Genomic DNA, 24,955 nt, shown 5'->3' on the forward strand with positions numbered 1-24,955 from the left:
CTCCCAGCCCCTGGTGCTGCGGACAGGTCTCTCCCCTCAGAGAGGACGGATTTTGCCCAGCGCGCTCATCCTCACTGTAACAGCAAATTTTTAAGTGATGTGATTGATGGGTTCTTGTCTGAGCCACCACAGGGCTCGAAGGGTCCTTGCACTTGCAATTACTTTTGCGCTAAAGGCAATTAGCAGAAGAGTGGCAAATAGCCGCCAACGGCGGCATTAAAAAAATCGCAGCTTTTTTTATACCTGCAGCAGCTTGGGAAGAGCGGTGGGATGTGGCTGGGTGCCGCGCTGCACCGAGCCGGTCCTGCGCACCGCGACCCGCTGTGACCTGCCGAGCTCTTCCAGGGGGGTGCGTTCATCGCTGAGTGATTAAAATAACCCCTTTAGGCCACCGAGCCCCTCTGGAGACCCTCGAGCTGCTGCCTGACAAACCCTGCTGCTGCCGGACCCCTTCGGGGCTGATTTTGGCTTCTTTGCAGCGCTAGGCAGCAACCAACCCCCCCAGACCAGGGCTGGCTGGGGCCACCGCTTAAACACCCCCATCCCACAGAGGCCAAAAAGCCGAGTGCAAACACAGAAGCGGGTATTTAAGAGGCCCCTGCGAGGCCAGATGAGACCCGGCCCTGGGAGCAGCCCCCGGCACAAGGGGCTGGATTTGCATCCAATTCGGACACGTTCACTGGGGCTCCTGATCAGCACGTTTGAGGAGGCTGCAGCACACGTGCTCCGATGCCTGAAGACACGGGCGGCGTTCTGGAAGGCAGCTGAGTTACTTACTTAGGCAGAAAAACGTCTGAATTTTTAGAGCTCAAAGTGGGGTTTCATTGATTTAACGGCAAATTTGTTCAACTGACTCAAGACAACTTTAAATAGATGGGGGGAAAAAAAAAACCCAGGCATGAAAGTTTCAGTTTGACCCTGCAGGAAGGTCTGAGGAGCCAGCAGAGACCTGGAAACAAAGATCCAGATCGGAATTAAAAAATGAAAATCTTAACGTTGCTTCTGCAGCCAGATTTGCATGCAAGCTTTGTACAGAGACCTCGCTGCCTTGGGGTCAACATCTCAACCGGAGCCCATAGGAAGCTGCCACTTCTGATTTAGTCAAAGACTCTCCTGCCTCCTCCCGGGCCCAGGCTCCAGATGGAAAACCACAGGGGGCATCGCCGGCCCCCCCCTTGCAATAAGCAGGTGACCGAGGAGCATCTTTGCCTTTGCTAAATTCAAGGCACTTTGTGCTGCTGGCAGCACGGTGTGAAGCTGCGAGGCTGGAAGGGGGGGGGGCCTCAGCCATTCCTGGCAGCCAGGGAAATCCCACCTCCACCAGCCCATCCCCGATCCCAGCGCTTCCGAGCAAGCGGCAGCGTGGGCCAGGGAATGACCAAGACACCTGGCCACACGCCCCCTCGGAGCACAAAGTGGTGGCACATGATTGGGGGCAGCAAGGCACAGACAGGGATATTCAACATGTACATCATCTTTATTCATACAACTATAAAGAATGACTGTAGCAATTTTTTGACTGGTATCACCTAGGATTAGCTCTGCTAATTGATATTGCTATAAATTTAATTTAGGGACAAGAAAGGGCTGGAGAAGTGGGGGAAGGCAGGGCAAGAAGGGGAAGTGAATAAAATAAAGACCCCCAAACATAAGAACCAGAGAACAGCTAAGTTTGTGGACAAAGTGTGCAGGTCCTTTCCCCCCAGCTCCATCGCACAGTCCGGAGAGCAAGGGTTGAGATTTGTCAGTCTTCCAAGACGCTGCTAACCCAAGGGGGGAGGCCTGGGGCGAGATGCCTGCCCCGCAGCCCAAGGCAGATTCCCCAAACCTCCCGTGGCTCATTCCAGACTGAATATCCTGGTTTAAGCCCCAGACTCACATTTCACAGCAACCATCTTCATTGCCAGCATGAGTGATTGGCTGCGACAAGTAAGGCCTGGCTGGCAGGGCCGTTCCTCCTAGGTGCGAAGCCCAGAGGTTGATGTGCAGAAGGAAAAAAAAAAAACACACTGCTGGGGTTGGCTTTTGGCCAGCTCTGCCAGTGGTTTCGCAGATGGGGGGTGGGAGTGGAGCCATCGAGACTTTTGGAGGGGAAAGGAAAAAGCAACCGCCATGGCAGCATCCGTGCGTGTCCCAGTGAGGCCTGAACCCAATCAGATGGTGAAGCACAGACGCGAGAGAACAACACAAAGCAGAAACGGGGGCAAGGAAGGGAAGAAAAAAATGGCACAAAAAAAAAGTGTAAACTTTCCTTCGTTAATATTTCTAGCTAGGAGTTTCCTACAGTCTTGTTATCAAGTTGAATTTCCTGCAGGAAGGGAGAGCCTGGAGCTCTCAGGAGTTTGCTCCCTCCAGATGACTTGCTCTTGGTTTACGCTGTGGGAGCCCCTTGGTTTCTGCGCTGGAGGGAGAGGGGACAGGTCGGCTGGACTCGGAGGAGGCACCAGTTCCACTGGCCCCCGCGGGGTGAGTCTGGCTGGGGCTGCCAGCACTCCCTGGAGGAGGTTGGAGGGGCGAATTTTGATGCTTGCTGCGGGCCTGATGGCCCGGCCCGTTTCTGTGTCGGTTCGCATTGCTGTATCTCCCAGGGGTGGGGGGACCAATGTGGCGCTGGCCCTGGGACCTGTACCCTTGTCCCGGTCTCCTGTTCCCCTGGAAAGCCTGAAACAGAAGACAGCGGGCAAGCGAGTGAGGGCAAGACAGAGACAGCTTCTACTAGCAGGAGGGCTACAACCTCCTGATGCCACAGCCCGGACAATCCTCCCCACCCAGCACCTTCCATTCCTCAGGAAAGGTGGAAAAGCGAGAACCCAAAGGCCTCATTCGAAGCAGAACCATTAAAACAAAGCTGCCTTCTCCTGTTTTCAGGAGGCCTTGATCCTGCTGCTGAATCAATTCTCATCGAGAACCAAGTGCACACCCTGCTCAAGTCCCTTCTGTCCATCACAGCAAAAGGTACTAGCTCTTGGCAGGGAGGGACCTGGTGCAGAAGTCAGAACAGGAGCCACAAACCACTGAGCAAACTTCCCTCAGCTTTATTATGTCAGTGCTTCTCTTGCAAAGCTGGACACGGTGCAGTTACCTCTCGCTGAGGCTGGGGAGGGCGGCTGCTGGCGTTCCCCGCAGCAGCATCCGCAGAGGACGAGGGCTTCTTGCTTGCTGTGGTAAGGCTTGGAGCAGAGGCAGAGGCACACTCGGGGGTGGAGGGAGCAGAGGTCTCGCTGGGACTGCTCAGGGACACAGCTGTGACAGAGCTGCACCGGGATCTGGTGGAATAGCTGTTCTTTGGATGGGAAACTGAAAGAGAAATACCCCAAAATGTGTGTTCTGCAAACAGGACCCAGACAATTCAGTCTCTAACTTCTGTTTGGACCCTACTAGCTACAGCACCGCTGGGATTTTCCCAGCAAGATTAAGCTTTGATTATGGGAACCGTGATCTGCACAAGAGCTCAGTTGACTGGGGCTACCTCTCAGCAGCCAAGGGAAGTGCAGACCCCCTCTGCAGAGGGAGAAGCATCGCACACTACGGTAGTAGCAAGGGGAGGGCCAACTCCTTTCTCCACTGCTATCCAGGCTGAGAGGAAACGAAACGCAACAGAACTCTCCCAGTCCCCTTGCTTTCAAGTCTGGGGGACACAGAGTCTCCGTGACACTGGGACTAAGGCAGGGGTGATTCACACCTCAGCTCCCCAGCTCCTCCTGTCCAGCTCACCTTGCCCGAATGAGGTGATGCTCTTCTTCAGAGCATCGAGGTCACAAGTGAACCGCGCCACTCTGCCCAGGTCTTCGTCGTATTTCCGTTCGCTCACAAAGTGCTTCACAGAAAAGACAACATTTGCATGTTAATTCAGTCTATGCACTAAGTTATAGAGCGCAGGAATGGAAAATGGAGGTACAAGTTTTCCGCTTTGGCTAGTAACAGGTATCTGAGTTGGGCACTGCTTGAAAAAATCTTGGCTGAGAAGGCAGATTGCTATTTCCATAAGTCACTGGAGACGAACAGATTTTTCTGCATGATTTCCACCTACACATGAACAGCCTTCCCCAGGCTCCAGAGCCAAGCTGTGGGTTAACTCGGTCTAACAGCAGCTGAACTCCGCCAGTCTCTGGTCTGTGAAATCAGCATAGCCCAGGCCTCCACTCTGGATGTTTTTAGCAGCAGTAGTTTTCTGAATTGCACTAATTCTGGTATAGGAATGACTACTGCCAGAAGAACAGAGGCCACAGTGGTTCGGTTTTCAGGCTGGAGTTTAACTGATCCTTTACGCAACTTTGCACTGACCTCTTGTGGCAGGAACTGGTGTGCTGGAGAGCAAAAGTGTTTTATGGAATATAAAAATAATCAATGCACAGCAGGCAGGTTCTCCTGATTTAGGTGGAAAGTCAGAGGTCAGCCTGCACCAGCAGGCAGCTTTCACTGCTGCTCTGAGGACAAAGCTGCCATGTTGTCATGTTCCCTACTCTGCACCAGTTCACAATGGCCAAAAGTTGTACTGCACAAACTGGTGTTAATGGTTGGATGAATTTCTGTGGGCTGAAGTCAGTATTTTACAGAATGAATATTCTAAAATAAGACTCAGGATGAAATATGCTGTATCCTACTGCATGGCTGCAGACAGCAGTGTGTAGAGCACTGGCAGTGAGTTCTGAGAAGGAAAGAGTTGCGCACAACACAGTGTCACAATCTTAAGTGTCAGAAACCCAGCAGCTTACACAAAACGTGTAAGGTAGGTAAGATTAGGACTAGGTTAGATAAGGGCTACAGCCAAATACTCCCAGATGTTTCTCCTGCCTCCATTTTAACTTGCTACATGGCCTTCACCTCTGTCAGTTTTCTAGCCCAGAGGATTAGGACAGCACTTGCATGACTTCAGAGACGTGACCAACCTCCGACTACATGGTAGGGAAAAGATCTCCCTTCTGAACACATGCTGGGGAAAAACTACAGCTAGGGTTCAACCCGCACTCTCCAGCTCTGAAACAAAGCAGAGTGAAAAGCTCACCTTTATATCGGCTCTGAGCTCGACCAGTTGCTCCTCTGACATTCGCACTGCCACATCAGTCAGCTTCTTCAGGGCCTCTGCCTTCTTCTGTCGGCTAACCAGAATTTCCACTGCAAAACAGATCACAACTTAGACGGTGTCAGCACCGAAGCAGCCTACTGAGAGTTAAACAACTCCAACCCCAGCACAGAGCACCTTATTGGTAAACAAAAGGTTTAACCGAGTCCCCTATGGACAGCTCTGTACCAGCTGCACAGCAGCCCTGGCTTCTCCCTCCCGCAGCGATTTACATCTCCAGACACAGACAGAACCTGAGCTGTAAGCTGACTCAAAGACGGGCACGACATGCAGTTTTAGTAAAAATTCTGCATCTCGCCCCAGGCTATCTAGTTTCTTTGGGCTTCTAAAACTGCAGGGCTCAGTGTTCCTCATGTCAGCGTCTCCTTGGAGTGCTTCCCATCCGCAACAGGCAGGCCAAAAAAGCGCGTTCCAGCACCCGAGGATATGCTGAGCTTTTCAACAACGGCCTTCCATGGAAGGATGCAGTTTACATCCCACTGTCTGGCGAGAGCACAGAGCAACGGCCTTGGAGAGGATGGGCTGTGTGAAACACGTCAGGCAGCAAACAGTCTCACCAGTAGAGACATGGTTAACTTGAGCTACAGGGCGACATCCCCCTCCAAAGTCTCCTCTGTGTATAGAGTCACTTATTTAGGAACAACGTGAACCGAAGGTAAATTACTGATATCTTCTCCTAGTGGGGCTGTCTCTCTAGAGTTCAGTAACATCTACAGCTCTTCAGGTGGGCACTTGTTATGGTTAAAAAAAAAAAAAAAAAAAAAAAAAAAAAAAAAGCCTTACTTGCTTCTGCTTTCACTTTGTCCATTTCAGCCAGCAATGCCACCTCACGATCCATAAGGCTGGGCAAAAACAATAAAATACAGGAGAGAAAAAGGGAGAAGTTTTAGTAATAAACAAAGGGGGACAACAAAATTCTCTCCTCCAAAATACAGCGGCTGGAGGACGTCCAGGTTCATCAGCTGGTGAGAAGAGACCAACAGAGGGCGGCAAGAACCCACCGTGTCTTGCTCGGTGAGCCTGCTAGATGGGAGCCTGGATTCCCAACACACACCTCTAGGCTTTCATGTTGCCTTTTGTTCCGGAAGCGGAATAGTTTTGTGCAGGTTTTGATGGCATTAAACTTGCTCAGGCTTTGGTCAGCACAGAGCACTGTGCTGGTTTCCTGACAACATGCTCCAATAACCTCTCACCTTACTCCAATAAAAGTCCGAATTGCTTGGCAAGGGGAGAGGGAACGGCAGCTACGGTGCTAGAGGAAGCTGCGCTCTGCTGAACTCTATCACAGAAGAAAACTAGGGCACAACGTTTAAAAGACTCACTCAAAACACAAAACAAATTATCAGTAGGGCAATAAGGAAACCCAAGATAGCAGTAGGAGGAGTCCGGGCATTCAGGCACCTATTGCCTCCAAGAAAACCTCTTAGAAGCCAAATTATGAAGGCAATCCAATGCTTCACTCCGGTAGTTATGCAAGTCTATTAAATTGACAGAGTAAAGAACTTTGTTTGGTGGAGATTAGCGCTGCTCATCCTCTCAGAAATAGTGCTGCACACAAGCAAAAGTCACCTATCTTAGGATGAAATACTAAATTTCATTAAAAATGTCCTTCTGTTCTCACAGTAAATCACATCGCAAAATTTGGGGAAGGCTAATGGAAAAATATTGAGAACGTAGCTTTCTGTAGCAAAGTCCTAACGCGAGACAGTTGCCTGCATCTTACTCATTTCAAGCACATGTGTAGCTGCCGCTACAAAGCGGCAAGAATTCAGGGCAGGAACGTCCTCCACAGATCAAGAAACCTGAACTGGGCTGCTCTGCGCCGCTTCGCTGACCCCAGCAGAGCTCCAGCACCACCGCGAGCGTGCACACACACTTTCACAAGTTCCAGCAGGTAAGACGATGTGACTTGCTTCCAGTTGCCACCACGTACTCGGGAAGCCTCCCAGAGCCACACAGGTTCATGATCTGGAAGTCTCCGATGGTTTAAGGGTTTTTCAGCCAAGGAAAGAACACCTGGGGGGTCATGGTGAAGCAATCTCCACCTGCCAGGAGGCTCTAGTGTGCCTCAAGTGTGTCTGTTGCCATGAGACCAAATTCCCCCAGGCTTTCCGGCAGCAGCCTTTACGCAAGCAGAACTGCACAGCTACCAACAGTCCGAATTTGCTAAATTCGGTCAATCAAGTACTCTCCAGAAAGCAAGACCACTTAGGAGCAGACAACAGGGAGCTTGCCATAACTGCTGCTCCTTTGGAATAGGCTGTACAAAGAGGGCTCTTGTCCCTGGGGATGTGGGCATTAAGTAACGCAGGTGTAGTGAGAGCACTTGCGGGAGAGCTGGCAAGGAGCCAGGGGACCGGCAGAGACAGGAGACCCAGCGGATGCTCTCTAAACACTGACCGAAACCCATCAAGGCCGGATGTGCATATTCCGCTTGGACAACAACGTCTAGCTGCTCCGCAGCCAGCGGCTACTCAGGCTTAGCGCAGTCGAGATAAGGAAATAGCTCTAGTAGATAAACGGGGCCCTCAGGATACACAAAGCGAGTCCTGCCTGGGCGTCCGACCCGTGCGCCTCCCATCAGCGGCTCCTCCGTGAAGTTCCCGGGGCTCCCTGTGCAGTGCGGAGAGTAAATCCGTCATTAAATCCACTCTGCTGAACCCCTCACATGCCTTGAGTGTCTCTCTACGCCATTATCCGACCCTCCCTTTCCCTCCTTGCGGTCACAAGCACACTGGCTGTAGCTCTGTTCTTGGCCATGAATCCAGACGCTCACTTGCACGTACCCTCCCTGTAAATGCTTCTTTTGTGCTTCCCTGTAAGCTGTGCCTCCAATGTCTTCAGCAGCGCGGTCTGCATCGCTACAGCTCACCTTCGCTCAGCTGCTGCCAGAGACTTGAATACATTCAGCATCCAGTCTGTTAATAAGGCTCATTTCAGTTTGTGCTTTCTAAATATAAAAGCAAAGTCGTCTTCTCTCATGTTAGTTTTTAGGATACTTTCAGTCCAGACACTGAACTGTATTCAGAGAGATGTCACCAATGCACCAGGTCAGCCCCCTCAACACTGACCACACGCTTTTTCAGTGAGAAAGGTTTACTTGAAAATGGGAAGAATATTTATTTTAACGATCATCTGAAAGGGAGACCACAGAGCATCTGAAATGCAAACTCAAAGCAGCTCCTGCTATTCTGCATGTCAGAGGACTGAGGCGAGATCAATTTAAACAATTCCCTGCGAACAGCAGCTTTGACATTTGGCTTCTTCTGTTGATTTATCGCTCTGTCCATCTGCCTTTTCAGGGCAGGAATTGTTTCTGCTCGTAGCACAGCAGGGGCCTGATCCAGGTCAGGCACTCTCAGCCCAACTGTGCAAATACAACACATGTCAAAAGGCACGCTAATAAGACTTCACCTTGTTTCCAACGATCCCAAAGCAGTTCAACCTGTCTCTGCAACAGAGAAACCAAAGGGCAGAGCTTGAAGAAACATATCCCTGACTGCATTCTGCCCAGAGCCACGTCACCAGCAGGAATCCCCCAGAGCTCATACAGACACGGGTGTCAATGGTGCCTTCATGATTTATTCAAGGGTAGGAACAGCCTTGCTGCTCTCGGGCTGCAGAACTCAATTGCGCGACACCTCCCTGAATACATACGCGCACACCCAGCTGCTCCGGAGCCAACACCCAGTTTGTCCGGGCCATTTTGGGCTCTGTCCTCTGGATGGCAGGCAAATTCACAAGCATCTTGACAGCTTGTACAGATTAAAGCTTGCTTTTCTTTGCAATTTAATTTACTCAGCAAAACTCAGCTGGAGTCTTTTACCCAGTTTTACATTTGGGCTGACTAAGGAACAGAGGTCAAGTAGCTGAGCCTGAGCTTTGTGTGATGAGACTTGCATCAGACCCCAAAGGTCTTACAGTGAAAGAACTCCCCTGCCTAATTTCTTGTCAAACAAACTTGCTTCCTGAGGCAGACCCCTTCAGAAACGTGTATTCACTTCTTGACTCCTCTGTCCTGGGACAAGATCACATGCAGAATGGAGAGTGCATCTGTTCCTGGCAGAAATCTGAAGACCAGACTTTAAGAAAGGACATTTAAGAAGTGCCCAAGGAAGAAAAGGGGGAAGCAGATACACCGATAATTGCTGAACATGAAATAACGCTGAATACTCAGTTGTGACCCAGCCATCAGAAGAGATGCTTTCAGCCGCAAGCCAGCTCGGTCAAATAGTGCCGCAAGATGTTGTCTATTAGTGAAGGGCAACAGCTGTTTGCACAAGCATGCTAAGGGTTATGGAGTCAGTTTTCCTTGAGGCTTTCCTACAACCATCTCAGAAAGACTGAGTACAACTGAAGAAGGCTGGAGGCATGCCTGGAAGCTCTGCCATGAGAAAGTGAAGGCAATCTATAGCATGAGATGCACAATGGCAATCTCAGAGGTGAGAAACTTCAATGATGAAGGTCAAGAACTTTAGGAAGCCTCACTGATATCTGAAGGCCATCTCTTACTCACACAGGTTAAAACAGTCCAAACTTTACCACTTAAATATCCTGTTTCAGTTGACCGAACTTGCTTTTAAACCAGGTTTTCCTCCGATAGAAAGCTAGCTGGGAAGGTCATTCAGCAAGAGGATTTAACTACTACATCTTGTCTTGTGCCAGAGGATTAAAAAATATACTAATTGTTCTCTGAAGCAGAAAGAATTGAAAGAAAAAAAAAAGTGAAGGAAGTATTTACATCTCAGCTCAGTGGCAACTGCATCACTTTCAGGAAAAGGAAAGTGATCTTTTCTTCTGGAGCTGAATGGACCTGGCTGCAGAGTCATTTCTTATCAATTGTAGAGACATGGCATCCTGCTGGGCAGCTACTTCACTTGGCATTTGTTGAAGGAGGTTCCCAATGGCCACGCTCCAAATGTGCATTCACATCCCTGCCTCACGGAACTGCACTTCCTGGTTCACGCCAGTCCTGTCTCGGCTTATCGGAGCAATGCTGCTAAACTGGACTTGAGTCTTTAACCTTTCAGAACATGACGCAAGTGTTTTATAGACGATAACACAAGTCAAAGGGCAAGGAATTACTTGTACAGAATCAGATGCTTTAGCCAAAAGAGTGGCATTTTCCCTACCAATAAGAGGTTTTCACAGATATTTTAACAGCGTAGAGAGGTAGACAGAAAACTTAACAAAAAAAAAGTAGATAGTGATAATATTGAATATACTCACTAGACAAAACCACTAACAAAACTAAGAAATAAAATATTCTCATTCATAAACATAAACTTGAGTTAGGGCTACGAATCCCTCAGCTATTGACAGGGTAAATTGCTTTACATTATAGCTTTCCCAAAACAATGGAGTTGCTGAGAACTCCATGTCCTGGTTTTGCTTAGAGACCACAGATGTTAGAAGTCATGAAAATGCAGATCAGGGCACTGGAGCACCTTTAACCCTGCCCCCGCCCCTCCTGGTTTGGTGTAGTCTCCTCTGATAAGTTCAAAAGTTGTCTATAAACATCTATGTGACTTTTGAACAGTATTTTTAGCACTTGCTGAATTTAAATATTATGACAGCACTCAGTTTACTTTGGAAGAGCACTTATTGATGGCAACGTTCAAGACAAGTACGCATGCAAGAAAAAAGACCATACTGAACATGTAACTTCGCTAAAAGACTTCACAATACAGCTATCTTTACATCACTACAACTAAATACTCTTGCCTTTGAGGCCACATACAGTTATCAGAGACAGCTTTCGACACAGATTTGCAAGTCTGCCAAATATCTACTTTAATCCTTCAGTGTGATAGTAGTGTTTTAGCTGCTTGTGAGATGTTACTTCAGGCAAGAACTCTCTGTGCAGTTTCTTATGAGTATTTCTTTACCAAAAGCAATCATATTTGGATAACCAAGAAGAACAATTTCTCATAAATAGGTTCAATCAGCCGAGACAGCAAACGTATCTGATGTTAGGACTTGCAGAATATCATCTTAAAGTACTTATCCAAACCAATAAAAGTGTTCATTAAAAATTTGATTACACATGCAAGGAACATCATGCACAGTATTAAAAGCTTGGCTTAAAAAGGGGGAAGTACTGCTGTACAGAATGATCGTTAATGTGTATTTATACCTTTCAAAGGACCCCTCTCTTCCATGTTATATTCAATCTTAATTTGAAAATTTCAAAGACTAATGTTTGTTTCAATAAGACACATACTGCTGCACTCTGAGCTCCAAACAGTTCTCCTTCCAACATAATTAATATTAGTACCTAAATTACAGTATGTTACCTGGAGAGTTCCTCATATTATCTGTGTCTAAAATGACTTTAAGTAGTCAGGGTAACTGTCTTGCACAGACATAAAGTTAAAGTTTGTCACAGACTCCAGTGGACGCACTGAAGCCTTGAACATGTCTTTTAATATTTCTTTGCACGTGTGGGACAACAGCTTTAAAGCAGGCCTTGCCAAGCTGCCCACCAGCAAAGGCAGCTTCTAATACATTGCAGAGTCCAGTACTGCTCAAGTTTATTCTTTACACCACGCTGACCTCTCAAACTCTGAAGTATAGTGCTTGAGCAGTAGGGCAAACACAAGCAAGCAAGTCACTAATTGACTGGAAAGCTGAAGTCTTATTCCAAATTTATTGATCTTAATCCTTAGCACCTGGATCTGTTCCTATATTTAACTTACCTACTCTGCAGTTCAGCAAAGACCTGCTTCATCTTCTTAATGGAAGCATCTATTTCCTCTTTCACCACAACCCGGTATCGTGCCAGTGAAACAGTGCATCGCTGGAGATCCTTCACTGATTTTTCAATATTGGAACCTACCAAGAGACAGAGAAAACTCCAAACAGCCACGTCAATCAGACTGTTAAATCTTCCCAGAAGGGATAAGTCTAAAGATGGCTTTCCCTCTTTTTTAAAAACCATACACTGCCTGGCTTTAAAACCTTCTTTTCCTTCCCCATTACAAATTAGGTGTAGCAGGGGCAGTTCTAGAGATTCTCCTATGAGGGAAGTTTTCCCAGAGCTTGTAAAATCTCTTTCCATAGGCAGGGATATCTGTCCATGTTTTTAAGCACATGAGAAAAATCAAATGCATCTCTGAGCTGCTTTTGCACGAGGGACTGGAGACAAGTGAAATGAAGTCTACTCCTAAGACCAACAAACTGTATCCCTGAACGATACGAAATGACTGTTCACCTGGGGAAGAGGAGTCTTTTGGAAATTAAAATTAAATCTGTACAAAAGGTTATTTTCTCAAATTGAGAGATGAAAGGATTGTTTATTTGCTGCAAAGGTTAGTCTCTGGGTCTCAGCTCTCCAGAAGGGTATATCAGCTTGCTCGTGCTCTCTGGAGTTTGTTGGAGTGCAGTTGCCCCCTGCCAAGCTACATTAGAAACTGCTCATTACAGCTTTTCCATGCAACAAGTGAACTACCACCACCTCATCTCACTAAGCTAACTATAATAACCACGTTCACAATTGGGGTCTCTGAGGTCCCTCCTGTCCTCACTTGTTATCATGAGAACTAAGCTGTGGAGAAAGCACATGAAAGGAAAAAAAATTCCAGTAGGAGGAGGCTGTCACTTTTTGTAACAGGTTTGGTCAGAACTTTTGGCCTTTCGACAAATTCTCACAAATGATGAGAAAGAACCTAAAGGCTCTCTGATGGAGCACAGAAGAATGGGCTAAACATATGCAGCGTGACTGACTGCTTCCTCCCCTACTTCTCTCACACATACGGGTTTGCTGCTCCAGGCATTACATCTAAACTGCTGTCAAGATTCCTGCTGTGCATAGAGAAGAGGAGGAGTAGAGTGCAAGTCACTGGCCAGATAATAAGAAGTACGCTAGCTTGCATTAAAATCAAAGTCCTGTACGCCTCACCAGTATGTCTGTCAGTGACACCACAGAAGAGGCAGTGAGAATTCTGCCAGTAGCAACCTGCTCTGACATTCAAGAGTGCACAGATCCTCAGGGCCTTACCTAACTTCTTGTTTGCAGGTGAAACTGGAATGTCTTCCAGCCGTGTTACAGACAAGGAAGTGGGAGTTGAGTTGCTTGCTGCTGCTCTGGACAGAGACCTGCTAGTGCTCCTCTGCTCAGGCCGCTGTCTGAGAGACGAAGGGCTCTGGGAAGGATGCATGATGAGCGATTTTGTGTCAAAGTCTGCTATTCCATTCTCTAGTTCAGGCACTGCTGTGGAAAAGCACACTCGTTTAAAGGGGAAAGTGAAGAAGTTAGCAGAACATTGACCGCCTCTTTACAACAAGAAGCAAAAATGAGAAATCAAGGTGAGCTGTTCTTTTCTGAAGAACTATCCAAACAAATCTATATTCAAAGCTGACACAAAACAAAGAAGCAACAAAAAGAAGGCAGCTTCTTTGCTTTTTAAACACTCAGTGTCTGTCTCCTACAATACTTTATAAAGACCAACCTGTTCTATCAGGCATGTCTGGTGCAGCAGATTCACAATCCTCTAGTTCTCTGGCATCAATTGAAAGTGCATCCAAACCTTCGCTGAGTGAGTCCACAGACTCTGTATCGTTGGCACAGCCGTTGACATGGTAACCGTTAATTCCACCCTTCTCAGAGTTTGCCGACTGCTCCTCTTCAGTGGACACCAATTTACTGGGGTCTGGGAGGCCAGCGCTCGATTCAACTGGAGGTTTCGGTTTGGTTTTCTTCTTCTTGTTCTAAGAATTAAATATCCACAACACAAAGGGAAAAAATATTAAGCTTAAATCCTGAAGGGAAAATTAAGCTTGTGCTTACTGACTGAAAGTAGCTGAATTAAATTCTTTTTCAGCCAGCCTTACTGTTGATCCTATTAACAGTAGGAGGGATTTATTTAACAATGAGGACAGATACAGTGGCATTAATAAGGTGCAAATACATTATCCCCTCTGACGGTGTGCCAATAAGACTAATGCCCTGGGTAACAGAGGAATGCTGCATAACTGATGGAAAACAGCAGTTCGGTTTGTGGCTATCATCTAGAGTACTAGCCAAGGCACTTCCGAAAGTGATAACTAGTAAGGTGCAGTTTCCAGCACCATGGTTGCTACTCAGCAACCAAACGGTTTTCTAGATCTTACTCTAGCAAAACTTCCCTCATGTTTCCCAACACATTGCTATTTAGTCAGAATTTTTCCACTTTATTTTATGCCAGTATTTTTCAGGTATTCAAATAAGTACGATTATGGTTTTATTCTTGTCCTGGTAGATTTAGATGTTACAATAGTAAGTACTGAAACTTTGCAAGTCTATATTTAACCCTTTTGTAGAGGTCTGAGCAAAGTACTAGGCAAAACACTCAAGAAATAAAGCTTACATGACAAAGTAATGTATTTCCACAGAGCTCAGCATTAAATGCAACTGTTCAGCTCCAAAGGTTACTGATGAAAAATGGAACAGCATGACTATCGGAACAGTGAATTACAGCACTCTCTTGAAATAAATGGACCTGATAAAGATTTACTTCACTGTGGGGCTGGGTGTGCAGATTAGGGGTCCTGTAGTGAGTCAACAGAATAAAAGCTATTGCAAAGATAGGAAGGTTTTTTTGGAAGCTTTTTTCGGATCCTACATTCAGCATAATGTACATGACAACTAAATTAAATGCATATGTGGCTAGATGATGTTTACAACTTATACTGAAATTACCATGGAAATCATCGCCCTTAGCAGTGAGAAACTTGACACCCTAGTGACTACCTCTAGGAGTCAGTTCCGCTTACATCAATATACACATTTGCTCTTTGGTTTCTTTTCTCATCTAAATCATGAGGAATGCCTACTACTCTCTGTATTCTAAATTAATGCTCCCTCGTCCTTTAAAAAATGAAAGTAAGATGATAAATACCTTAGGAAGGTATATTTAAAAGCATTACCTTTTTTTTGCCTGTTACAGTCCACTCTTTCAATACTTCACTGGCATTGCCTGAAACAAAATGCAGTGATGAGTAGTGGACAAGGCACCAGCTCCAGTTCTTCCATGGTAATATGTAAATACCTCCATACCTGGAGCCAGCTGTGATACTTCCCTCCACCTAAGTTTCGTTTCTCTTAGTTGATGCAATAAAAGGATCAGTTTCATTTTTGCTTTGGAAACACACTGCTGAGCGGGACTACTCCCTTATAACACAGTGCCAGCTGTTTCCAGGAAGCAATCCTCTTTTTGGCTCTGTCATACTAAAGGTTTAGGTACTTAAAACCCTGCTAGAGCATGTTCTGAATGCAAAGGTTGCGGTCAGGTCAGATATCTGCTGGCTTTCTCTCCCCAGAGACACTGATTGTATCAGGATGCCCAGAGTCTCAGGAATAGCTGTCATCCCTTCTCTGGGCCAGAGGCAAACACAGTTGTCAGTGATGGTCAGCGTGGAAATAAGACCAGCAAAGCGACAGGCAGAGTCACCAGCAACAGCCTGTTTTTCCAAGGTCAGAAAATCCATCTAAATGCAGCATGCCAACCAGACCCAAGAGAAGATTTGTGAGTCAGGTTTCAAAGTACAAAGAACAACTATCATAGGTGAAGACATTCCCATTTTTGTACACCTGAGCAAGAGTTTCTGTAATTGAGCATCTAACCTCTTTTATCTAAGGAACTATCAAGTGCTTATCTCTGCCTTGACCCCTAATGGAATGAATACAGACTAAAAACATGGTAGGAGAATCATCTCCTAGTTATCCTTCTGGGGAAGGTCTATACTTGGCTGTGCTGCAAAGCTATAAGAGCTCCCTGCTACATGGTATACATACTGCACATAGCCCTTTCCGCATAAACACTCTTGCTTCTGAAGTAAGTTGATAAACACGGTAGGTACAATCAAGTTATGAAGCCATGCAACAGAACCCCCAGGGTTACCTTCCATGAAGGCTTGCACTGTTTTGTCCACACAGTTGTCAAAATGCTGTAGCACAAGGACAATCTCATTGTTGCTCCTGTTAGGGACTATCGCACGCACTGCACTGATCTAGAGGGAAGAAGAAAAAACAGGGGTAACACTTTAACCATTCGCATTATCCCACCTGGAATCTGCAACAACACTTCTGCAGCAGGCAAAAAAACCCCAAAACAGACAAACAAAAGTCAACTGATCACTTCCTTATAAAATGTTAATATGCCAGGACAATTTAGCCTGACTAAAATTTGCTTTTGACAGAGCTACTGTTAGGTCCCAGGCAGGAACATACTTCATCTCATAGACCAGATAAAGCTACAGTGTTCCCGAGTTCTTCCATGGCATGTGGTGAGTTAAAGTCCCAGAAGACACGTTTACCTTCTCCTTCATGTTTTCAAAGGTTCCTCCTTGGGCCATCACAGTATTGGACTGCACATCAAAAACAAACCCAGACGGATCTGTGAAGGCAAACAAGAGGGAGGCCTTCTTCTGAATAACGGACACGGAGAGACATTTAGAAAGATGCGAAGCAAGAGGTCAGCTCTGGCTTGCTGCTGAACTCCTGCAAGCATACAGTGTTGACTGGCTAATTCTATCATATGGTTAACAGAGGGTTATTAGCTGTTGAGAGTAAAACGTACGATATCCCCACCTTGTTTGAGGAGTAGCTTCTGTTTAACAAAGTAGGGTACTATGAAGTAATCGCAGTTGAACTTGGTTTGCCCTTAACTGCATTTATAGCTAGTTATAACGCATTTCCAAGTCCTTTAAGTCAGTGAAATTCTGATTCATTCCTCAGCTCTGGGCCAGTTTAAACAAACACACAAACAAACCAAAGAGTGGTGCGGATCAAAACTGCAAGCCAACAAATTTAAGCACCAACAGGGTTGGTGTGAAACAGCAATGAAGAAAATTGAAGCAGTCCAGTGCAGCTCTCATATTTCTGTATTAATCTTAGGCTAAACGTACTTTTACTGAGCCCAATAAAAAAAAGAGTTAACAACACCCTCAGCACTAGAGCCCGAGGCAGCGCAGTTAACAATTTCATCCACCTGGAGATACGAATGGCAAGCACTCTGATAAATGGGTTTGAAGATTCAGCAGCTTGTGTTCCCTGCCAGCTATGATCTCCAAGGTAATGCTTATTTTCCAAAAGAGACACATAATTGAGACAGTCATCACCGACAGGTTTGCTTCTTGCTAGCGAGCAAAGGTCACATAAACGTGCAGGGCCTACCATTTTACTTAGAGATCCTTATGAATGGCTGCTATTGTAAACTCACACCTGCTTTTGTTGCCAAAGGTCTGAACAGCCTAAATATCAGGTTTGCTAAAGAAAAGGGATGAAGCTGTTTGTAGATGTGTTTCATTAAGACAGAGAGTATTTCGACCCCATATTTTAGTCACATTTGATCTCAGAAAGAATACATGCCCCTCCACAGCAGCCAGCTGCAGGACTCCAGAGGTTTTAAGCACCCTCTCGCACCCTCGACTTCCCTCCTGGCTCACTAATGCCTTTTCAGGAACATCACATACACACACAAAAACAAAGACACATCTCCCAGGGGGGCATCACTGAAAGCACACTACCACTGAGACCACCAGTGCTTTTGCGAAGCTCCTCAGATAGGTTTCTGCAGCGACCACGGCCAACTGGCTTTGGGGGCTGTCGGGGGGAAGCGGCGCTTGCAGCGAGCGAGGCACGCTCCGCGCAGAGAGGGAGGCTCGCACGGTTGCTGCCCTTTCTGTTCGAGTTCAGCTGATATTCCAAGCTGCTGATTCACGTTCTTTCCCTCACCTCCTCTAAATAACTCATACTCGATTTCGAGACACACCATTGACTTCCACAGTTCTCAGACATTGATGTAGCATTTAAACTGAGATGCCTCCAAATACAGTGACAGAATTGTGAACATGATGGAAAGGTCAGCCTCTTATTGAGGCTACAGATGAATGGTTAAATCCTTCCTCGCTCCATCCTTACCCGTTTTAGCCCCATGAGCGAGATTTTCGCAAGTTTCCAAAGCTCACAGAAGTTAGAGTTACCAACTTCCTAGTCTTTAATCTTGTAAATGGCTTTCAGACTCCCATCACTGAGGGAGAATTAGCAATTTTTTTTCAAAATCTTCATTGCAGAGCAGCCACCAAGGGCCCAGGTGCCAGGAAAGATGAAGTTCAGCTCCCCTGCGGAGCACATTTTCAGCCACTCAGTCCCATCCCTTTCCCACAATTCCATTTGCACTTGCTCTTGCAGGGGACTGAGCTTTTCCGCACCTTCCAGTTGCTTTTCCATGGCCCAAGTCCTCCTGGTGTTAAATTGTTTAGCATGCAAGAATTATGCAACAGAAACTTCCATTGCTACGCCGCATACATTTGATATCGCCCGCGAGCACTCCCAAGCATCATTAAAAGGGCTACTGGCGTTCAGGTCTCTTGTGATAGTGGGTATTTGCAAGAAGGAACAGAATTTAAAACACTCGTGTCCTCACGGACAGAATCCTGACTCCCACCAGTGACTTCACGATTTGGGGAATTAACATCCTTGTGGGAAAGGAAAGCGCTGTTCCAAAGCCAGAGCTCTGATCACGCACAAACAATATGACGAGTCATTTAGATATTAACTCGAGCAGATCTCTGTTGCATTAAAACAAACACCATGCAGCGCTATCCTGGTGATTCGATGTGATAAACTCCAGAGACAATGTCAACAGTCTTAATTGCTTCTCCATTCATAACCGCTTCCTCCAGAAAAATGAGGCAGTAGCAAACTATTCATCACAAATCATTTACTTTTGTGTTTTAGTGCTATTTACTGGCCTGATTAATACAGGTTCTCTTAAACAGAAACACTGAAGATACCAGAACTTACCCTACCAAAATGGTCATGCTGCTTGATTATTTCAGTCTGCTCTTCACGTAACCCTGCAAATTAGTCCTTTCTGGACAAAGCATGTGCAAGAATTAAGACTATAGACGTAACAAATGCTTGTTCTACTTCCTGGGAAACACAAAAGAAAACACACCTTCACATTCAACATCTAAAGAAAGTTGAAACAGGAGCCACTATTTTTTTTTCCCCAAGTCAAGCCAATTTGACTCCTGGCCAACTATTCCGAGCGGCGACGGGCAGCTGTACGGGCTGCGCTGTGATACTCATTCATTTCAAACCGCACTCTCAAACGACAACCGGCCGCAGCACAAAAGAAATGACCAGCCTTGGCGACTGTCTGCAAGCATTTCTCGGGATGCTTAAAGCTTTAAAGCCTTTAATTGCCTATTCAGCGTCATCAGTAAAATACTGCTGAAATCCTTAGATAACGTGGTATTTACGCAACTAACAGACACTTTCAAACTTGGGAAGTCTCTTTTAATAAAAACCCAGAATGCATACTGTAGCGCCTCAGAGTGCAGCCTTTTCAGAAGAGGACACATGGAAAAAATAAAAGCACCAGCAGCTAAAGCAACAGCTTGACAACGGGACGGGCTTTCGTGCAAACAGCTTTATGGAAGACAAACTGTCAGAAAAGGTACAGCTGTACTCAGTGAGGCGGTATACGTGCGTTTTCTAAATTCACCCAGCGTTTCATTGACACCACACCCATGTTCTCGCTCACGAGAAGTTTGCGAGATAGAATAGCCTCCGAAAGCCAGCCCTGGGATGGCCAACAGGGCCAACGGCCACGTGTTCCCCCACGTCACGCAGCCTCTCCGCAGCAAAGGGCAGGGCTCACCACCGGGCGCCGAGCTCCAGCGACCTGCGGGGTCCCCTCCAACCGACACGGGCCTTAACGGCATCGCCCCTGACCAGACGCAACGCTCAAAAGAACTCAGCTTAAATATAGTCATGATACGGGGTATTCCAATTAGCCAAGCCCAAAAGGAGCAACGGTCTCCGATTTCTTTGTTGCCACAGGTCTAAAAATCACGCTCCAAACGAACGCCAGATGCTTCCTCCTGTCCCAGTCAGGAAACTAGCAAGCAAATGACTGCGGGGAATTGGACGGCATATATACTTAAAATTCAATGCAATAAAGATTCAGTTAAGCTGTGAAACATTTATAGACACTGTGGCTTTTCAGGTCAATGGTAACTACTTTGACTCTCCCAGGGACAGCACAGAAAGCCTCAGTTAATATGAAATGAAAAGCTCTTAAAGAAATGGCACCTCATTGCCCACTAAGAGCATCTCAAATTTGTTCTAATTACAAGTATCTTCACCTGTCTCTATATTGTAAGAATAACTAGACATCCGCCTCCAATACCGCAGAGGTGACTGGACAGGAATTAATGTATCTTCCTAGGACAAGGTAAAGTAGCTAGAATATCATTATTCTATCAGTCTGTACATACAGTAATACTTTCACACTGAAGTACGAAAAATATGTTTAAAAAACAGTTTTTCTAGCAAAAGTGCTACATAAAAGTTTGCCTCTGTGGATTCTTTTGTGATTTCACCGCCCCTAGAACTTTAGACATTGCACTTCAAGCAAGCAGATCACCACGAGTTTTTAAATACGGATTGCATTTCACATTTCTAATGCATTGTGCTTTTCCTTAGGAATTATTTCAACATAAACTGCTATTTTTTTCAAGTAAGCATAGTTCTTGCTAACAGGCAGAGGTACCAAAACTTGTAAATTCATGGGGAGAGAACTTAATAAGTAAAAACTAAACTGAGATTAGAATCATTAGGACCATTTGGTTAATAAACTATACTTGCTCAATTTCTGTCCATGCTTAAGTCCATGCTTGCTGCTTGGGCACATACAAAACCAGGGCTTGGTACCTCAATCAGCTGTTGTGGAAACTATTTTAATGCCCCAAAGACACCACTGTGATATTATTGTATTGCAAAGACAGGCCAAGAGGATGGCAGCTGCATATAAGAATTTTGTCTAGACAAGAAACACCGCTTTCTTGCTTATTTTCTCAAATAAATTTCAAGGGTCCAAGCATGCAATATAAACACAACCCTTTCAGTCAAAACCCGATATATGAAAGCTACCAGTTCATTAGATTTTAATTAAGAAGAAACTTATTGTGTTATAGATAGAATACGACTATGCAGGCAACAGCTGGACTTGCAATTCACAGAATTCTTTCTGAGGTGAGCAAATTAAACCTTCCAGATATCTGATCTCCCACAGAAGTTAGATGACTGCTGTATGGCAATGGAAAAGTTCGCTTTTGTGTGAAAGTGGGCTGCCTTTTCGCTATAAGGCTACTTCATTTGGGAGCCTGGAAGAAAAAAAAAAATAAAGTGGGGGAACATAAAAAAAAAAGTTTTTGCAAAGTCAGCTAAAACATGCCAAAAGTTATGCTGTTAAAATTGGGTATTTCTGCCTGACACAAAACAGGGGGATTTCTGCCACAAAGACAGGGAAATAGTATTAACACAGTTCTCCTAAACACGCATTCTGCTTTCCAGGAGCTAGGCAGAAACACTTGCAAAGCAGGTCTAATTACTCCTCCAGTTATCACTGATTTGGTTTAGCAGGAGCAGGCGCTCTACAATTTACAGGCAATTGTCACAGCTGGCAGTTTTAACCTGAGCGCTACCTTTTCTTTGAATACACAAGCAGCGAAGCAAGACAATCTGGGATAGCTTTCAGCGGAGCTAAGGCAGAAAAGTAAAAAAACCAGTCATTAAGGCAATTTAAACTGCAGGACATTGTCTTTCCCCTATCTGGTTTCCATCTACACGTAAGAAGTGAAAAATTAAATTAAATCTGCACATTTTCAGAATATTTTTTCTTAAAAAGTTATTCACATTCAACACACTGAAGCAGCGATGCAGCTGAAGTACACATCAACTTCTGACATCATCTACATGCTCTCCCTTCATATCATATACGTAAGTTTACTCACAAGCCAAAATCTGACTATCAAGTTACAGAACATAAACGCACTGCATTTCGCTTTGTTCATTTTCAACGTAACTCACAGCAAGTTTTGAGCTGCAGTGCAATTCAGCAATCTCCCAGTTTGCAGTCGACCAGAGAGTGATCTGAACATATAAACCGAAAAAACAGCTTGCAAACACAACAATCGGTAAAGCCTGTTTTTTTGCTGAGCGGTATCTTCTACTTGATTGATGTGTTGTTAAACAAAGTATGAGCTTAGATTGAAATTTTTCTCACATTTGGGGCTTTCATAAATATTCTTGTGTGCAGGTTCCCTGCTGCTTAACACTATTCTAGCTGTAATCCTCCCTTTCCAGGGACTTATATCCAAGACCTCTACCCCTTTACTCAATTTGTGTAGGACACCTCTCTGTCAGTTGAAACGGCTCCCTGACGTAGCCAAACGTGTAGGAGTCTGAGTGCTGTTTTATTCAGAATTTGGCATGCCTAAAAACACGTCTGCTGGAAACCAGGCTCTGTATCTTGGGGTCACCGGTCATTTTGAACCTGGTGGCTGCTTTCATTCAAATCAATTAACTGAATCAGAATAGGTGATGAGAGGGAGTACACACGCTTATTATTTGCGGGGGGGAAAACATAACCAAAGGAGGAATTCAGACGGTAGTAAATCAACAAAACTACTAGACTATGGAAAAACATGTCTTTAGAGATCTGGTACCACTGAGACTAAATTCTTTGAATTTCTGAAATATTCCTTATAGAATATACTAAAGCTGAAATGAAGCATTCAGTATAACCTGGATATGGTCCTACATTTTGATGGATGCATTCTGATTTTGAACGGGGATGATTACATGACTGGTTTAGAGATTTAACTTTTTTCTCCTCAGCATACGCCTTCTGAGTAAAGAGTTATATATAACAGTAATATTGAGGAGTACAACATGATTCTGTGCTAAAACTTTGCATATACATTTTCAAAAGACTTAAAATATCCTTCTGAACAAATTGTTCAGATGTTCACTCTGTTCTGTGGCACTTCTAAGAACAAGAAACAGGTGGACTTTGATTCAGTTTCAAAACTGCTGCGTTATTAAAAATAGTTCTCTCTCATTACATATCTTTCAATACTTCTCACTGACCCTTTGTTACACCGTAAAGGGGTTTTGTTTTGCTTTAGGAAGAAAAAGAAACCGAAAAGATACTCCTTACCTGGCCAAGGTACATTCCTTTACAAAGGACTGGGGAATATTTGTTGACTACATTAACATTCTAGAACAGCAGAAAAGTAATAATTGAAAATGCAGTCACAGTCCAGACAGGACAGGACACAAGCAGAAGAGTCTAGAGCCTTAGCTCTCACCTTCCCTTTACATCCACACTGTCACTCCAAAGCCTGGAGATGAGGCTGCTTCCTAAAGCAGGGTGTATTTTATATCCCTGAGCGGCACAACAAATTAGAGTTTACTCTGCATTCTCGTTCGGTGTCAAATATTTGCGCCCACAATCCTTCCACTTTTCTTTAGGAACCCAATACACGCCAGCACTTCCCAACAGGTTCTCCATATGACAGTCTATTCTGAACATCACTGAGAACAGCAATTGTGTCGGCTTTCTCGTTTGGCAAATGCCAAACCCCAGAATTCCCTCAGAGTAACAGCTTTTCATGTTTCTTCTCCCACAGATTTCACTTGCAGGTTCTCTATCTAGCCACAGTAATTCTTTTCTGCGGCTTCAAGATGCATTTTTCTCTCCACGTTTACGCAGCAACAATGGGCTGAACAGCAAGGTTTACAGCAGCACATAGGGGCCAATTTCTTAATGACTCAGTATTCAGGCTTCCAAACATAGATATAAATACAGCATTTTAAAAATCATTCACAAATTATAGCGTACAACAATTTCCATAAGTGTTACTAATTGCTTCGAATCAAGTATGGATTTAGCTGTCAAAGGAAAGCTGGACCCCTCAGGTAGACACCATTTCTATGCCAAAGCTGCTAGGAAAAAAAAAAAAAAAAATCTACAGAGAACAAAAGCTCTTCTCTTTAGGTAGAGGGCATGGATCGTCAAATCCATCCGTGTTAAATTATTAATTAGTAGTCAGTTCAAAGAAAAAAAGAAAACCATAGCCGTCAATCCCCCTCTTCCCCACCACCACACACACACGCTTTGGAATTAATGTTTTGCATGCAACGAATAAGATCTCTCACTGAAATAAGCTCCTTAATGCAAGAACAGCTTTGCCACTGAACACTTAACATGTGATAGCAGAAAAAAGGAAAACTATACTGTGTATTTGAAAACAAAGCAAGGGAACAAGCTTCTCGCTAACTTAGGCTTGTTGTTCATTGTACCTATCTTAAAGGAAAAGGATTTAAATTAGTCTAGTTTGAATCACATCTCCAGGAGGTGAGGACACAGGCTGAGCTATCCAGCCTTGATTCAGTGGTCTGTTTCTTTAACTCGAATCTTAGCAAACCAAGGGCAGAAACCTTGCATTAAAACCCTGCGTTAAAACCCCGGAATCCACAGGGCATTCTGAATCAGAGGGCAGAAAAGGGCTGTCTTGGTAGTAAGATTAACTTCTAAGTTTTGGCGCAGTCAAGTCTGTGAGCGACCCAAACACCCTTCCGATTCATACTGGCCATACCCAGAGAGTCTTGCATTAATACCACTGGTGATCCCAGTAAAAGATGAGTTTACCTCTAACAACTCAACTACTAAAAATTGTTTTTTCCCAGAAGTCCAACTGTGAAAGAGATGCAAAATTAGTAATATACAGGAACTTATAAAATCAGAACTGTCAAGTTAGACAATTGAAATGCTACTAAAAATGTTACAAAACCCAACAGTTATAGAGTTTCACTAAGACAGTGACAGTAAGCTGCCAAGTGACATTAGCAACCTTGCAAGGAGTATAGCAAAAGCAATTAACCCCTTTCTTAATTGATAACTTTGAAATCAATAATGTTGTTTATTGACATTTGATTATATCACATTCACATGCATCTTACCTTTTGGATTTTGCTTTTTAGACATCTCAGCACGTTTGCTCTAATGCCCAGCTATACGGGGGGGGGGGGGGGGG

General features: G+C 45.0%; 1 protein-coding gene across 4 annotated transcripts; it reads right to left on the bottom strand.

Moving 5' to 3' along the window:
* Positions 1–1,458: 1,458 nt before the first annotated feature.
* Positions 1,459–24,955, bottom strand: SPATS2 (spermatogenesis associated serine rich 2). 4 transcript variants are annotated; one of them, XM_013952889.2, is made up of 12 exons: positions 24,882–24,955; positions 16,379–16,458; positions 15,964–16,072; positions 14,990–15,039; positions 13,534–13,792; positions 13,083–13,292; positions 11,782–11,917; positions 5,867–5,925; positions 5,006–5,115; positions 3,715–3,817; positions 3,083–3,297; positions 1,459–2,661 (listed from the first exon to the last, which is right to left on the bottom strand). In XM_013952889.2, the coding sequence occupies exons 1-12, from the start codon at positions 24,904–24,906 to the stop codon at positions 2,335–2,337; spliced, it is 1,683 nt and encodes a 560-aa protein (XP_013808343.2). In that variant the 5' UTR covers positions 24,907–24,955; the 3' UTR covers positions 1,459–2,334. The 4 variants fall into 4 exon arrangements, with proteins under 4 accessions (XP_013808343.2, XP_067170085.1, XP_067170087.1 ...); XM_067313984.1 differs by having other exon boundaries at positions 13,083–13,295; XM_067313986.1 differs by having other exon boundaries at positions 13,083–13,295; positions 16,379–16,483; positions 24,882–24,905.

Source organism: Apteryx mantelli, chromosome 33 (assembly GCF_036417845.1).
Source record: "Apteryx mantelli isolate bAptMan1 chromosome 33, bAptMan1.hap1, whole genome shotgun sequence".
NCBI lineage: Eukaryota > Metazoa > Chordata > Aves > Apterygiformes > Apterygidae > Apteryx > Apteryx mantelli.